This window comes from Schistocerca nitens, chromosome 10 (genome assembly GCF_023898315.1).
Source record: "Schistocerca nitens isolate TAMUIC-IGC-003100 chromosome 10, iqSchNite1.1, whole genome shotgun sequence".
NCBI classification, from domain to species: Eukaryota; Metazoa; Arthropoda; class Insecta; order Orthoptera; family Acrididae; genus Schistocerca; species Schistocerca nitens.
In genome coordinates this window covers 153,910,828-153,924,898 of record NC_064623.1, presented here as the reverse complement: position 1 = coordinate 153,924,898, position 14,071 = coordinate 153,910,828, and the positions used below count along the sequence as shown (strand labels likewise).

Below are 14,071 nucleotides of genomic sequence, written 5' to 3'. Positions count from 1 at the left end.
TGTCGGGGCTCTTCCTGCTCTGGAATAGCACCTCACCATTAAATATAAATGGGGGATCCAGCCTGAAACCCAGGTAGAGGTACTTACACAAATTATATTACACAAGAATGAGATTTTCACTCTGCAGCGGAGTGTGCGCTGATATGAAACTTCCTGGCAGATTAAAACTGTGTGCCCGACCGAGACTCGAACTCGGGACCTTTGCCTTTCGCGGGCAAGTGCTCTACCATCTGAGCTACCGAAGCACGACTCACGCCCGGTACTGACAGCTGTACTTCTGCCAGTATCTCGTCTCCTACCTTCCAAACTTTACAGAAGCTCTTCTGTGAACCATGCAGAACTAGCACTCCTGAAAGAAAGGATATAGTGGAGACATGGCTTAGCCACAGCCTGGGGGATGTTTCCAGAATGAGATTTTCACTCTGCAGTGGAGTGTGCGCTGATATGAAACTTCCTGGCAGATTAAAACTGTGTGCCCGACCGAGACTCGAACTCGGGACCTTTGCCTTTCGCGGGCAAGTGCTCTACCATCTGAGCTACCGAAGCACGACTCACGCCCGGTACTCACAGCTTTGGAAGGTAGGAGACGAGATACTGGCAGAAGTAAAGCTGTGAGTACCGGGCGTGAGTCGTGCTTCGGTAGCTCAGATGGTAGAGCACTTGCCCGCGAAAGGCAAAGGTCCCGAGTTCAAGTCTCGGTCGGGCACACAATTTTAATCTGCCAGGAAGTTTTATATTACACAACTTCAATATTATGAAAAGGAAAGTTGCTGCTTACCATATAGAGAGATGCTGAGTCGCAGATAGGTACAACAAAAGACTGTCACAAAATAAGCTTTCAGCCAACAAGGCCTTTGTGGAATATAGGCAACACACACACACGCACACACACGCACACGCACACGCACAAAAACACGACTGCAGCCTCTGGCAGCTCAAGCCACAGTGTGAGCAACAGCTGCAGAGTGGTAACTATGTGGAGGTAAGGAGGGATAGCAGGGTAGGGGTGGGGGCAGTGAAGTGCTACTGGGGACTGCACAAGGACAAGGTGGAGAGAGGGTAGGGCAGCTAGGTGCAGTCAGGGGGTTAGTTGGAGTGCAGGGGAGAGGTCGGAGGGAAGGGGGCAGCAGAAAAGGAGAGAAGTAAAAAGACTGGGTGTGTTCATGGAATGAGGGCTGTGTAGTGTTGGAATAGGAAGTGGCTGGATGGACGAGACAAATGACTAACGAAGGTAGAGGCCTGGGGTTACGGAAATGTAGGATATATTACAGGTAGAGTTCCCATCTGTGCAATTCAAAAAAGCTGGTGTTGGTGGAAAGGATCCATATGGCACAGGCTGTGGAGCAGTCATTGATTGAAGGATGTGGTGTTGGGTAGCGTGCTCAGCATCAGGATCATCCACTTCCTTCTTGGCCACAGTTTAGCAGTGGGCCTTCATGTGGACAGTCAGCTTGTTGGTTGTCATGCCCACATAGAATGCAGCACAGTGGTTGCAACTTAGCTTGTAGATCACATGACTGGCTTCACCAGTAGCCCTACCTTTGATGGGATAGGTGATGTATGTGAGTGGACTGGTGGTGGTGGGAGGATGTATGGGACAGGTCTTGCACCTAGGTCTATTACAGTGATATGAGCCATGAGGTACGGGGTTGGGAGCAGCATTTGTGGAGGGATAGACGAATATATTGTGCAGGTTCAGTGGATGGCAGAAGACTACTGTGGGAGTGGTGGGAAGGATAGTAGGCAGGACATTTCTCAGGGCATGATGACAGGTAGTCCACACCCTGGCGGAGAATGTCATTCAGTTGCTCCAATCCTGGGTGGTACTGAGTTTTGAGTGGAATGCATCTTGTTAGTAGGTTTAATATGGACAGAAGTACTGATGTGGCCATCATTGATGTGGAGGTCCACATCTGTGAAGGTGATTTGTTGGGTTGAGTAGGAACGGTTAAAGTAAATGGAGGAGAACCTGTTGAGGTTCTGGAGTAATGTGAGTAGGCTGTCCTCACCCTCAATCCAGATCGAAAAGATGTCATCAGTGAATCTGAACCAGGTGAGGGGTTTAGGATTCTTGGTGTTTAGGAAGGAGTCCTCTAGATGACCCATGAATAGGTTGGCATAGGGTGGTGCCATGCGGATTACCATTGCCATATTCCAGATTTGTTTGTAGGTAATGCCTTCAAAGGAGAAGTAATTGTGGGTGAGGACGTAGCTGGTCGTGGCACCTAGCAACGAGGTTGTAGGTTTGGAATCTGTTGGGCATTGGGAAAGATGGTGTTCAACAGTGGTAAGGCCATTTGGGGGGATTCCATGAGCCAAGCAACAATGCAGGGACAGTATGTGGGTCTGGGTTCTGGCTAGGGATAAGGAAGCTTTTCTGTATTGATGCAGATGAAAGGAGCAAGAATCCATAGTGGTATAAATGCAAAAAAAAAAAAAAAAAAAATTACGCAAGTAATGTAGAATTATGTCCAAAAAATTAGCAAAAATACATCCAAATATGTGATAAAAATCACAAAAAGGAAGACTTGGATGAAAAAGGGGGATGCAAGATGAAACCTGAGGGAGCTGACAATAGTGAAAGGCGAGCACTCGCTAAAATTGGCAAGAAGTCACAATGAGATAAAAAAAAGATATAAATAATAATAATAATAATAATAATAAACTCCGTGGACGCCCGGGAAAAGAATAGGCTTCCGGTATGTTCTGCCAGTCGTAAAAGGCGACGAAAAGAACAAACCACTAATAGGGCTAACCCCCCTTTTAGTGTGATTAGTTGGTTCAGGACAGAACTAATGAAGCCTCGGACAAGCGCTGTCATGGTCGGGGACAACGCTTGAACTCTATGCCCGTCCACAATGGTAACGACACTGCTAGCCACACGGTAAATGAGTTAAATCCAAATAGAGGTGTTTTGCAGGATATGCTTCCTGCAACCACTCTAGAAGGAAAACAAAGGCAGAGGATGAGATGGTCAGATGAAGTTAACCGACACCTCATGTTCTGTTATTACCAAGCAACAAACTTAGGAACCAACACAACTGGATACAGATCACAAGTATACACAACATTTGTTACCAGATACCCAGAATTAAAATTTTTAACAGAACAACGACTAGCTGATCAGATCCGTGTAATAATCAAAAATAACAGGATACCCCAGTCAGAATTATAAAACATCAAACAGCAAGTACAACAAATACTGGAACAAAATAATGTGCAATCAGAAGAAGAAGAGGAAAATACAGTAATGGACTCAAACATCCCAGAGCAAGCAAACAAAGAACAAGACAACGAAATCCTAAGACAGCCACCAGAACAAGCACAAATAGAACACGAAGTGACACACATGCTAGATATAGAAGAAAAATTTCAACTGACATATATAGAATACAAAGTCACAAATACAGACATTAGACCATTCTTTCCAAGACCACCAAATAACCCACAAGTCGAAACAACTATCAACACAATCATACACAACAAAATAAATGAAAATACAACTATGGAAGAGTTACAACTACTGGTTTATATAGGAGCACTCACAACTCTAAATATACACACTAGGCAGAGATCAGAACCAACCAGCACACAGAAGAAACCCACAAAACCAGCATGGCAACACAGGCTACAGACCAGAATAGAAAAACTGAGAAAAGACATCGGACAGCTAACACAATTTATAAGAAATGAAATGTCAGACAAAAAACGAAAAAGGTTAGGTAAAATCTCACAACAAGAAGTGACAGAGCAATTAGATGAAAAGAAGCAGAAATTACAAGCATTCGCCAAACGACTTAGAAGATACAAAAAAAGTGAAAATTGAAGGAAACAAAACCAAACATTCAACACAAACCAAAAGAAATTTTACCAGACAATAGATAACACACACATTAAAATGGACAATCTACCAAACATAACAGTCATGGAACACTTCTGGAGCAACATATGGTCAAACCCGGTACAACATAACAGGCAAGCACGGTGGATACAAGCAGAAACAAGTGCATACAAGATGATACCACAAATGCCTGAAGTGATAATTTTGCAACATGAAGTCACCCAAGCAATTAATTCTACTCACAATTGGAAAGCCCCTGGAAAAGATAAAATAGCAAATTTCTGGCTAAAGAAGTTCACCTCAACACATTCACATTTAACTAAATTATTTAACAGTTACATTGCAGACCCATACACATTCCCTGATACACTTACACATGGAATAACTTATCTGAAACCTAAAGATCAAGCAGGCACAGCAAACCCAGCTAAATATCGCCCCATAACATGCCTACCAACAATATACAAAATATTAACTTCAGTCATTACACAGAAATTAATGACACATACAACACAGAACAAAACTATAAATGAAGAACAAAAAAGCTGTTGCAAAGGAGCACGGGGATATAAAGAGCAACTGATAATAGATGCAGGGGTGACATTTCAAGCTAAAACTAAACAAAGGTCACTACACTACGCATACATTGATTACCAAAAAGCTTTTGATAGTGTACCCCACTCGTCGTTACTACAAATATTGGAAATATACAAAGTAGATCCTAAATTGATACAGCTCCTAAACATAGTAATGAAAAATTGGAAAACCACCCTTAATATCCAAACAAATTCAAATAATATCACATCACAGCCAATACAGATTAAGCATGGAATATACCAAGGAGACTCATTAAGTCCTTTCTGGTTCTGCCTTGCTCTGAACCCAATATCCAACATGCTAAATAATACAAATTATGGATACAATATTACTGTAACATACCCACATAAAATCACACATTTGCTATACATGGATGATGTAAAACTACTGGCAGCAACAAATCAACAACTCAACCAATTACTAAAGAGACTTGTCTGCTTGTGTCTGTGTATGTGCGGATGGATATGTGTGTGTGTGCGAGTGTATACCTGTCCTTTTTTCCCCCTAATGTAAGTCTTTCCGCTCCCGGGATTGGAATGACTCCTTACCCTCTCCCTTAAAACCCACATCCTTTCGTCTTTCCCTCTCCTTCCCTCTTTCCTGATGAAACAACCATTGGTTGCGAAAGCTAGAATTTTGTGTGTATGAATGTGTTTGTTTGTGTTTCTATCGACCTGCCAGCGCTTTCGTATGGTAAGTCACATCATCTTTGTTTTTAAATATATTTTTCCCACGTGGAATGTTTCCCTATTATATTCACTACATTATGGACAGGTAGACAATTTAAGAACATTTTTTCTAGAACGAGCAGAAACTAGCAAAATACACAAAGCAATCACTCATATAAATACATCAGCTATACCACTGCAATTTAATAACCACTTCTACAACCCTTTAGATCACATAACATCAACAGATACGACGGAAGTAAATTGGAAAAAGAAAACGCTACATGGCAAGCACCCGTATCATCTAACACAGCCACACATCGATCAAGACGCATCCAACACATGGCTAAGAAAAGGCAATATATACAGTGAGACGGAAGGATTCATGATTGCAATACAGGATCAAACAATAAACACCAGATATTACAGCAAGCATATTATTAAAGATCCCAATACTACAACAGATAAATGCAGATTTTGTAAACAACAAATAGAAACAGTAGATCACATCACAAGCGGATGTACAACACTAGCAAATACAGAATACCCCAGAAGACATGACAATGTAGCAAAAATAATACATCAACAACTTGCCATACAACATAAACTAATAAAACAACATGTTCCCACATACAAGTATGCACCACAAAATGTACTGGAGAATGATGAATACAAATTATACTGGAACAGAACCATTATAACAGATAAAACAACACCACATAACAAACCTGACATCATACTCACCAATAAAAAGAAGAAATTAACACAACTAATCGAAATATCCATACCCAATACAACAAATATACAGAAGAATACAGGAGAAAAAATTGAAAAATACATGAAACTGGCTGAGGAAGTCAAGGACATGTGGCATCAGGATAAAGTTGCCATTATACCAATTATACTATCAACTACAGGAGTCATACCGCACAATATCCACCAGTATATACACTCCTGGAAATGGAAAAAAGAACACATTGACACCGGTGTGTCAGACCCACCATACTTGCTCCGGACACTGCGAGAGGGCTGTACAAGCAATGATCACACGCACGGCACAGCGGACACACCAGGAACCGCGGTGTTGGCCGTCGAATGGCGCTAGCTGCACAGCATTTGTGCACCGCCGCCGTCAGTGTCAGCCAGTTTGCCGTGGCATACGGAGCTCCATCGCAGTCTTTAACACTGGTAGCATGCCGCGACAGCGTGGACGTGAACCGTATGTGCAGTTGACGGACTTTGAGTGAGGGCGTATAGTGGGCATGCGGGAGGCCGGGTGGACGTACCGCCGAATTGCTCAACACGTGGGGTGTGAGGTCTCCACAGTACATCGATGTTGTCGCCAGTGGTCGGCGGAAGGTGCACGTGCCCGTCGACCTGGGACCGGACCGCAGCGACGCACGGATGCACGCCAAGACCGTAGGATCCTACGCAGTGCCGTAGGGGACCGCACCGCCACTTCCCAGCAAATTAGGGACACTGTTGCTCCTGGGGTATCGGCGAGGACCATTCGCAACCGTCTCCATGAAGCTGGGCTACGGTCCCGCACACCGTTAGGCCGTCTTCCGCTCACGCCCCAACATCGTGCAGCCCGCCTCCAGTGGTGTCGCGACTGGCGTGAATGGAGGGACGAATGGAGACGTGTCGTCTTCAGCGATGAGATTCGCTTCTGCCCTGGTGCCAATGATGGTCGTATGCGTGTTTGGCGCCGTGCAGGTGAGCGCCACAATCAGGACTGCATACGACCGAGGCACACAGGGCCAACACCCGGCATCATGGTGTGGGGAGCGATCTCCTACACTGGCCGTACACCACTGGTGATCGTCGAGGGGACACTGAATAGTGCACGGTACATCCAAACCGTCATCGAACCCATCGTTCTACCATTCCTAGACCGGCAAGGGAACTTGCTGTTCCAACAGGACAATGCACGTCGGCATGTATCCCGTGCCACCCAACGTGCTCTAGAAGGTGTAAGTCAACTACCCTGGCCAGCAAGATCTCCGGATCTGCCCCCCATTGAGCATGTTTGGGACTGGATGAAGCGTCGTCTCATGCGGTCTGCACGTCCAGCACAAACGCTGGTCCAACTGAGGCGCCAGGTGGAAATGGCATGGCAAGCCGTTCCACAGGACTACATCCAGCATCTCTACGATCGTCTCCATGGGAGAATAGCAGCCTGCATTGCTGCGAAAGGTGGATATACACTGTACTAGTGCTGACATTGTGCATGCTCTGTTGCCTGTGTCTATGTGCCTGTGGTTCTGTCAGTGTGATCATGTGATGTATCTGACCCCAGGAATGTGTCAATAAAGTTTCCCCTTCCTGGGACAATGACTTCACGGTGTTCTTATTTCAATTTCCAGGAGTGCAACCGTTTGTTGCGAAAGTCAGAATTTTGTGTGTATGTTTGTGTTTGTTTGTGTGTCTATCGACCTGCCAGCGCTTTTGTTTGGTAAGTCTCATCATCTTTCTTTTTAGATATATTTTTTCCACGTGGAATGTTTCCCTCTGTTATATATATATATATATATATATATATATATATATATATATATATATATATATATATATTGATACATGTTCAATTACCCGAAAGTTCCTAAATGCAATGTAACATATACCGTACAGTTAAAAGGAAGTCACGCTTGATCAAGGTCCGCGTCACTTTTATTTTTGACCAGACATAACGTCTGAGAAAAGAACAATAATAATAATAATAATAATAAAAATTTGGAGTAGGTATTAAAATCCATGGAGAAGAAATAAAAACGTTGAGGTTCGCCGATGACATTGTAATTCTGTCAGAGACAGAAAAGGACTTGGAAGAGCAGTTGAACGGAATGGACAGTGTCTTGAAAGGAGGATATAAGATGAACATCAACAGAAGCAAAACGAGGATAATGGAATGTAGTCGAATTAAGTCGGGTGATGCTGAGGGAATTAGATTAGGAAATGAGACACTTAAAGTAGTAAAGGTTTTGCTATTTGGGGAGCAAAATAACTGATGATGGTCGAAGTAGAGAGGATGTAAAATGTAAACTGGCAATGGCAAGGAAAGCGTTTCTGAAGAAGAGAAATTTGTTAATATCGAGTATAGATTTAAGTGTCAGGAAGTCGTTTCTGAAAGTATTTGTATGGAGTGTAGCCATGTATGGAAGTGAAACAGGGACCATAAATTAGTTTGGACAAGAAGAGAATAGAAGCTTTGGAAATGTGGTGCTACAGAAGAATGCTGAAGATTAGATGGGCAGATCACATAACTAATGAGGAGGTATTGAATAGAATTGGGGAGAAGAGGAGTTTGTGGCACAACTTGACAAGAAGAAGGGACTGGTTGGTAGGACATGTTCTGAGGCATCAAGGGATCACAAATTTAGCATTGGAGGGCAGCGTGGAGGGTAAAAATCGTAGAGGGAGACCAAGAGATGAATACACTAAGCAGATTCGGAAGGATATAGGTTGCAGTAAGTACTGGGAGATGAAGAAGCTTGCACAGGATAGAGTAGCATGGAGAGCTGCATCAAACCATCTCAGGACTGAAGACAACAACAACAACAACAATAATAATAATAATAAAATGTTTATCTGTGGGTAGCAGGTCAGAGGGTGGACAAGTGTGAAGAAGAGGGATAGCAGATGTGACTGGATGAGGTTAAATTAGTGGGAGCGAACCTGGATAGAATGAGGAAAGAGTGGGGGTTGGGAGGGGTTGGTAGGATAAGATACAATATCATGTGGGAAATAACACACGAAAATATGGGAGAGTGATGTATGGAGAGCGATCTGTTTAAAGGTGTAGGATTAATGATATTGGCAGGAGTAATGTGGGACATAACATGCTGCACCAACAATCAGCGTGGTACAAAATTGTTAAGGCTTTCGTGGCCACTTGTTGACAAACTGCCTATTGGCTTCTGTCTCGGGTTCTTCGGCCGACGTTCATCTAATGATTTTTCTGACATTTCGCCAGCACGAGTGGCTGGCATTGTCAAAGCTTCACCCTCCATTGCCAGTTCACCACCGGCAATGGAAGTTCTGTGAAGGCCTCAGTGAGACCCTCGGTATATTTTGAGAGGGACCACTTGTCACTGCAGATGCGATGACCGTAGGTGGCTAGGCTGTATGGAAGGGACTTCTTGGAATGAAATGGGTGGCAGCTGTTGAAGTGGAGGTATTGCATGTTGTTAGCAGGTCTGATATGGACAGAGTTACTGATGTAGCCATCTTTGATGTGGAGGCAGCATCTAGGAGGGTGGTTTGTTGAGTTGAGTTGGACCAGGTGAAGCAAAGGGGGTAGAGGCTGTTGAGGTTCTGGAGGAGTGTGGACAGGGTGTCCTCACCCTCAATCCAGATCGCAAAGATGTCATCAGTGAATCTGAAGCAGGTAAGGGGTTTATGATTCTGGGTGTTTGGGGAGGATTCCTCTAGATAGCCCATGAATATGTTGGCATAGGATGTGATTGTATCTATCTAATTGTGAACCACTGCACTATGGTGGCTTAGTGGCTAACACACCTGCCTAGTAAGCAGGAGACGCAGGTTCGATTTCCAGCCTTTGTACAAATTTTCACTCACCACTTCAATCTGTATATGTAAAATCACATCTGTATGAGACCAGTAAAAGTCTCTGGAACTATATAATTTCATTTGCAAAGCAGATGTTGATGGGTTGATGGTACTGATTGGGAAGTCCAGTACTTGCACCATGCAATTTCTATATTGTAACCAAGCTAAAAGAACATCTGGGAGAGAGGAAGAAAAGAACCAAAACAAATGCACATCTAAAGCATCCCATACATTGGCAATATATCACAGAAGATTGGAAATATTTTTAAAAACTGCAAAGTAAAAGTTGAGTTTTCTACAGAAAATAAACTACAACAAAAACTAATACATAATATAGTGTAATCATGACCTATGCTCAGACTTTGAATATACTAAACAACATGCCAGGAATGCTCCATACTGTGCCTAGGACAAGCAGGCCAAAATTTCAACACCGCGTACACAGAGTACCTTAAAACTTGCACACACACACATCATCAGCAGTAGCCACACACACATACGTCATACAGGACACTCTTTCGGAAAAGTAGAGCAAAGTTCAGATGACCTGGACATCACCCAACAACCTCTTTGGAGAATTTCAGATTGATCATGTTGCCATCTCAAGGAAATCCCATAGAGAGAGATCCACAATGTAAAAGTTTTGAGAAGAGTAAATTTGGACCACTCTCTCTCCAAAATAAAGCTGAGATTTCTGCCTAGGAACACTAAGAGAGCCAAGTCACTAAAGCTTACTAAGTTTGATATAGAAAAACCTTCAACTTGCAACCAATTCACAGAGAAATTGGAATCACTGGAAAGTAGAGATTGGGATGAATTGAGGAAGAACATAGGGAAAGTTGCCACATAGACTGCACCATTACTGAAACAAAAGAAACATGCCTGGTGGAGAGACAGATGGCCTGGCTGATGTGGAACTCACAGAAGGCACAAGAGAACAGAGACAAGTTCATAGAACAATGAAAGTTAACTGTCAGAACCATGAGAAAGGTAAAACAGAAGTTCACAAAAGACCAAGTGACACAACTGGATGACGACTTCAAGAAAAACAACACCAGGAATTTCTACAGCAGTTTTAAATGGAACCTAATCCACTACAGTCCACCTAGCCTCCACTTCAGAGGACCAGATGGGAAGCTAGCCTACAACAATACAGGCAACTGCCATCTCCCAGCCATGTACTTTGAGAATCTCCTGAACTGTGAATCACCTGTTACATTCTTTGATTACCAGGACAACACCAAGCATCCAAACTCGTAACCACCGACAAAAGAAGAAGAAATAGAAATTATCCAGTCCTTGGAAAACAACAAAGTATCAGGAGAAGACTTAATAGTGGCCAAACTATGGAAGCAGGAGGGTGACAAGACTGTAAGCAAGTTGACGGAAATCCTAAAAAACATTTGGGAGACTGAAACATTATCTAGTGACTGGACTTCTGCCTTGATTCATCCCTTACACAAGAAAGGGGACTTCACTGACGTCAATAATTATCGAGGAATCTCATTGGTACTTGTCACGTACAAGATTTTCTCCAAGGCCTTATTAAATAGAGCCGAACCTCAACTGGACCCATAGCTAGGGTAATACTAGGCAGGATTTATAAAAGGGCGCTCTTGTACTGAACAAATAGTGAACCTGAAGTCAGTGCTACGACAAGTAAAAATGGCTGGCTAGTAAGAAGTATGTCATCATCTTCGTTGACTTCAAAAACGCATATGACTCAGTCAATAGACCTACTCTCAAGAACATCCTTCAAGAACTAGGGCTAGGTGACAAGACCCACAGCCTTATCCAACACACTTTAAGCAACACCAGGTCATGAAGAAACCTTTCAGAAAGTTTTGAAATCAAATCAAGAGTAAGACAGGGAGATGGTCTGTCCCCTCTCCTCTTCAACTGTGCCCTGGAAAAGGTAATAAGAGAATGGCAGAAGGAGTTAGCTCGAGAGTGGATTCCAAATGGTATCTCTTTGGGACATAAGTGCAATGGGCTCAGTATTGATTGCCTGGCATTTGCCAATCACCTAGCACTTGTACCAGATTCAATAGAAACTTAAGTGAAACAACTCGACCTTCTCAGACGGCAAGCGGTAAAGTTTGGGCTTCATGTATCACTTGAAAAAACGCAGTACATCACGAACATAGACGAATCTCCTAGTACACTGCATCTAAACCAGGGAGAGATCAAGAAAATCGACAGGTTTAAGTACTTGGGAGAATGGCTGGAACCTAATCTATCTGAAGGCACAGCACTATCAACTCGAGTCAACAAGCTAGAGCTGGCATACCAGCTGACCAAGAATACTTACAATAAAGAATGTCTCTCCCGTAACGCTAAATTGAAGCACTACCAGACAGTCATCCATCCTGAAGCCTTATATGCTTCAGAATGTTTAGTACTCAATATGAAGGGACTTACTGAAAAGCTTGAAATCCAGGAGAGAAAGATAATGAGGAAGATACTGGGGCCAGTCAAGGAAGGCGACAACTATAAAAGGTGACCCAACCGAGAGCTCTATGAGAACTGTGAAAGGATCACAGATGTAACTAGGAAAAGACGTCTAGCATTTTATGGACACGTTTACAGGATGCATCGTGACAGATTGACCAACCAGCTTCTCTGTTGCTGGCAAAAGAGGAAGACCAAGTCACCATGGTTGATGGAAATGGAGAAAGATCTTGAGGAACTAGGAATAACAGAAGGAAACTTGAAGGATCAGACAATATTCAGGAAGAAACTTCAACAAAAGAGGTTCCAGGACAGACTACCAAGAAAGAAGACTAGTGCCCTCTGGACACAGGAGAGGAAGGAACAACACAGCCAGAGGATGCGTAACTACAGGGCAAACATCAAAGCCCACTCCAAATGCAACAGTTGATTGTCTTGGTCCTTAGTTGGCCTATACGTAATAATAATAATAATAAGAAGAAGAAGAAGAAGAAGAAGACAAAATACTAAATGAAAAACCTGAAAGTGAATCACTGAATTTCTTCAGATGCTTTGACAATATACTTAAATGAAAAGAGTAACACATAGAAATAAGAATGATTGTAAAATAGATTTAAGTAAATTATGATCCATATTATTGAGATAAATACCCTCCGAACAATAGCATATCATACTCTCCAGAAGACCTGTAACATTAAATCTTTGAAATACATGTAAAAACATCTTTTCATCTGTTTGTTTATGTAAGTTACTCTCAATGTGTACTGTGCACGAACAGTTGTGTGTGATGTTTAACATGGGGAAGGCTCTGCACAAATGGACCATAAGAAAACAGTAAGTACAAGTTCTTCCAAATTTGGCCACTAACTACATATAAAAATCAATAAGTAACTAAATGTTGGGGATTTTTTATATATTGCTGTAAAGGCAATAAAACAAAGCAGAACCTCATACATTAAAAACATTACATAAAAATAGCATAGTACAAAGAGAAAACACAATTGAAAATGGGAATCGTTTCCCCAAATATGTCATGTAAAATATAAATAAAATAAAATTGTGGCTGGTAGCAGAAAAGTTATTTATAAACAAACCCATTGTTCCCTCAGTCGCAGGCCTTCACAAAACCATTTATAATGGACAAAATCAAATTATTTATATGGACACAGTGAAGTGGATCAATATTATTCATTCAGAAATGAAGAGACATGGATTGGAAAACTTAATAATAATGATAAATAGCAATGAGAACAACATTGACAGCAACAACAACAATAATAATATTGTTATAGTTATTATAATTATAGAGATAATTTGTTAACAATATGTGACCACATTTACGTATGTTCCAGGTTTCTGCAACATCTAGATGCCAATGTATACATTGCTCCGTTTTAAGGCGGCAACAGACACGCTCGTTCCGCACTGACTTCTTTCTGTCCTATCTTCTGTGATATGTTGTGCTGTTGGTGTGCTGGTGCACACAGCCTCAGGTTTCCTGTGTCAACCGTGATGTAGTTACCTGTCTCAGAATTATAGTATTGGTGTTTTTCTAGTCATTATTAATGTGCGTGACTGTATGAAATAAGCTTTTATGAAAACAAGTGTTTTTCTTATAGTTGGTAAATCTTATTGTAGTGCCTCAGAAGGATCTGTAAGTATTATCAGAGCTGAGTTTAAGTGTGATTAAACCCCCCCCCCCCTCCCTTGAAGAATCCTATCTCAGCCTGTGTTACATACCTTGCATAATTTCTTCTGTTGTTAGCTGCAGATTAAATAGTCAGTAGTTCTGTTACCATTTGTATCAAATATTCTAAATCCTTGAAGGAAGATATATTTTCAGTTGATGTAACAAATTAGCCTTTGTTTGTATCATGTTCATTTATTATTATCTGTTTTCCATGTTGTTTAACAATTTTAATCCTTACATAAGACAGTACCTCTC

At 42.1% G+C, this 14,071-nt stretch overlaps 1 protein-coding gene across 1 annotated transcript in view; it reads left to right on the top strand.

Annotated features, from left to right (window-relative positions):
- Positions 1-13,760, top strand: part of LOC126209950 (uncharacterized) — a 159,337-nt gene extending 145,577 nt beyond the window's left edge. Inside the window, exon 13 of the mRNA XM_049939065.1 lies at positions 13,479-13,760. Coding sequence (XP_049795022.1) covers positions 13,479-13,524 — 46 coding nt within the window. The 3' untranslated portion in view covers positions 13,525-13,760. The remainder of the gene's footprint in view (positions 1-13,478) is intronic.
- The last annotated feature ends 311 nt before the right edge of the window (positions 13,761-14,071 follow it).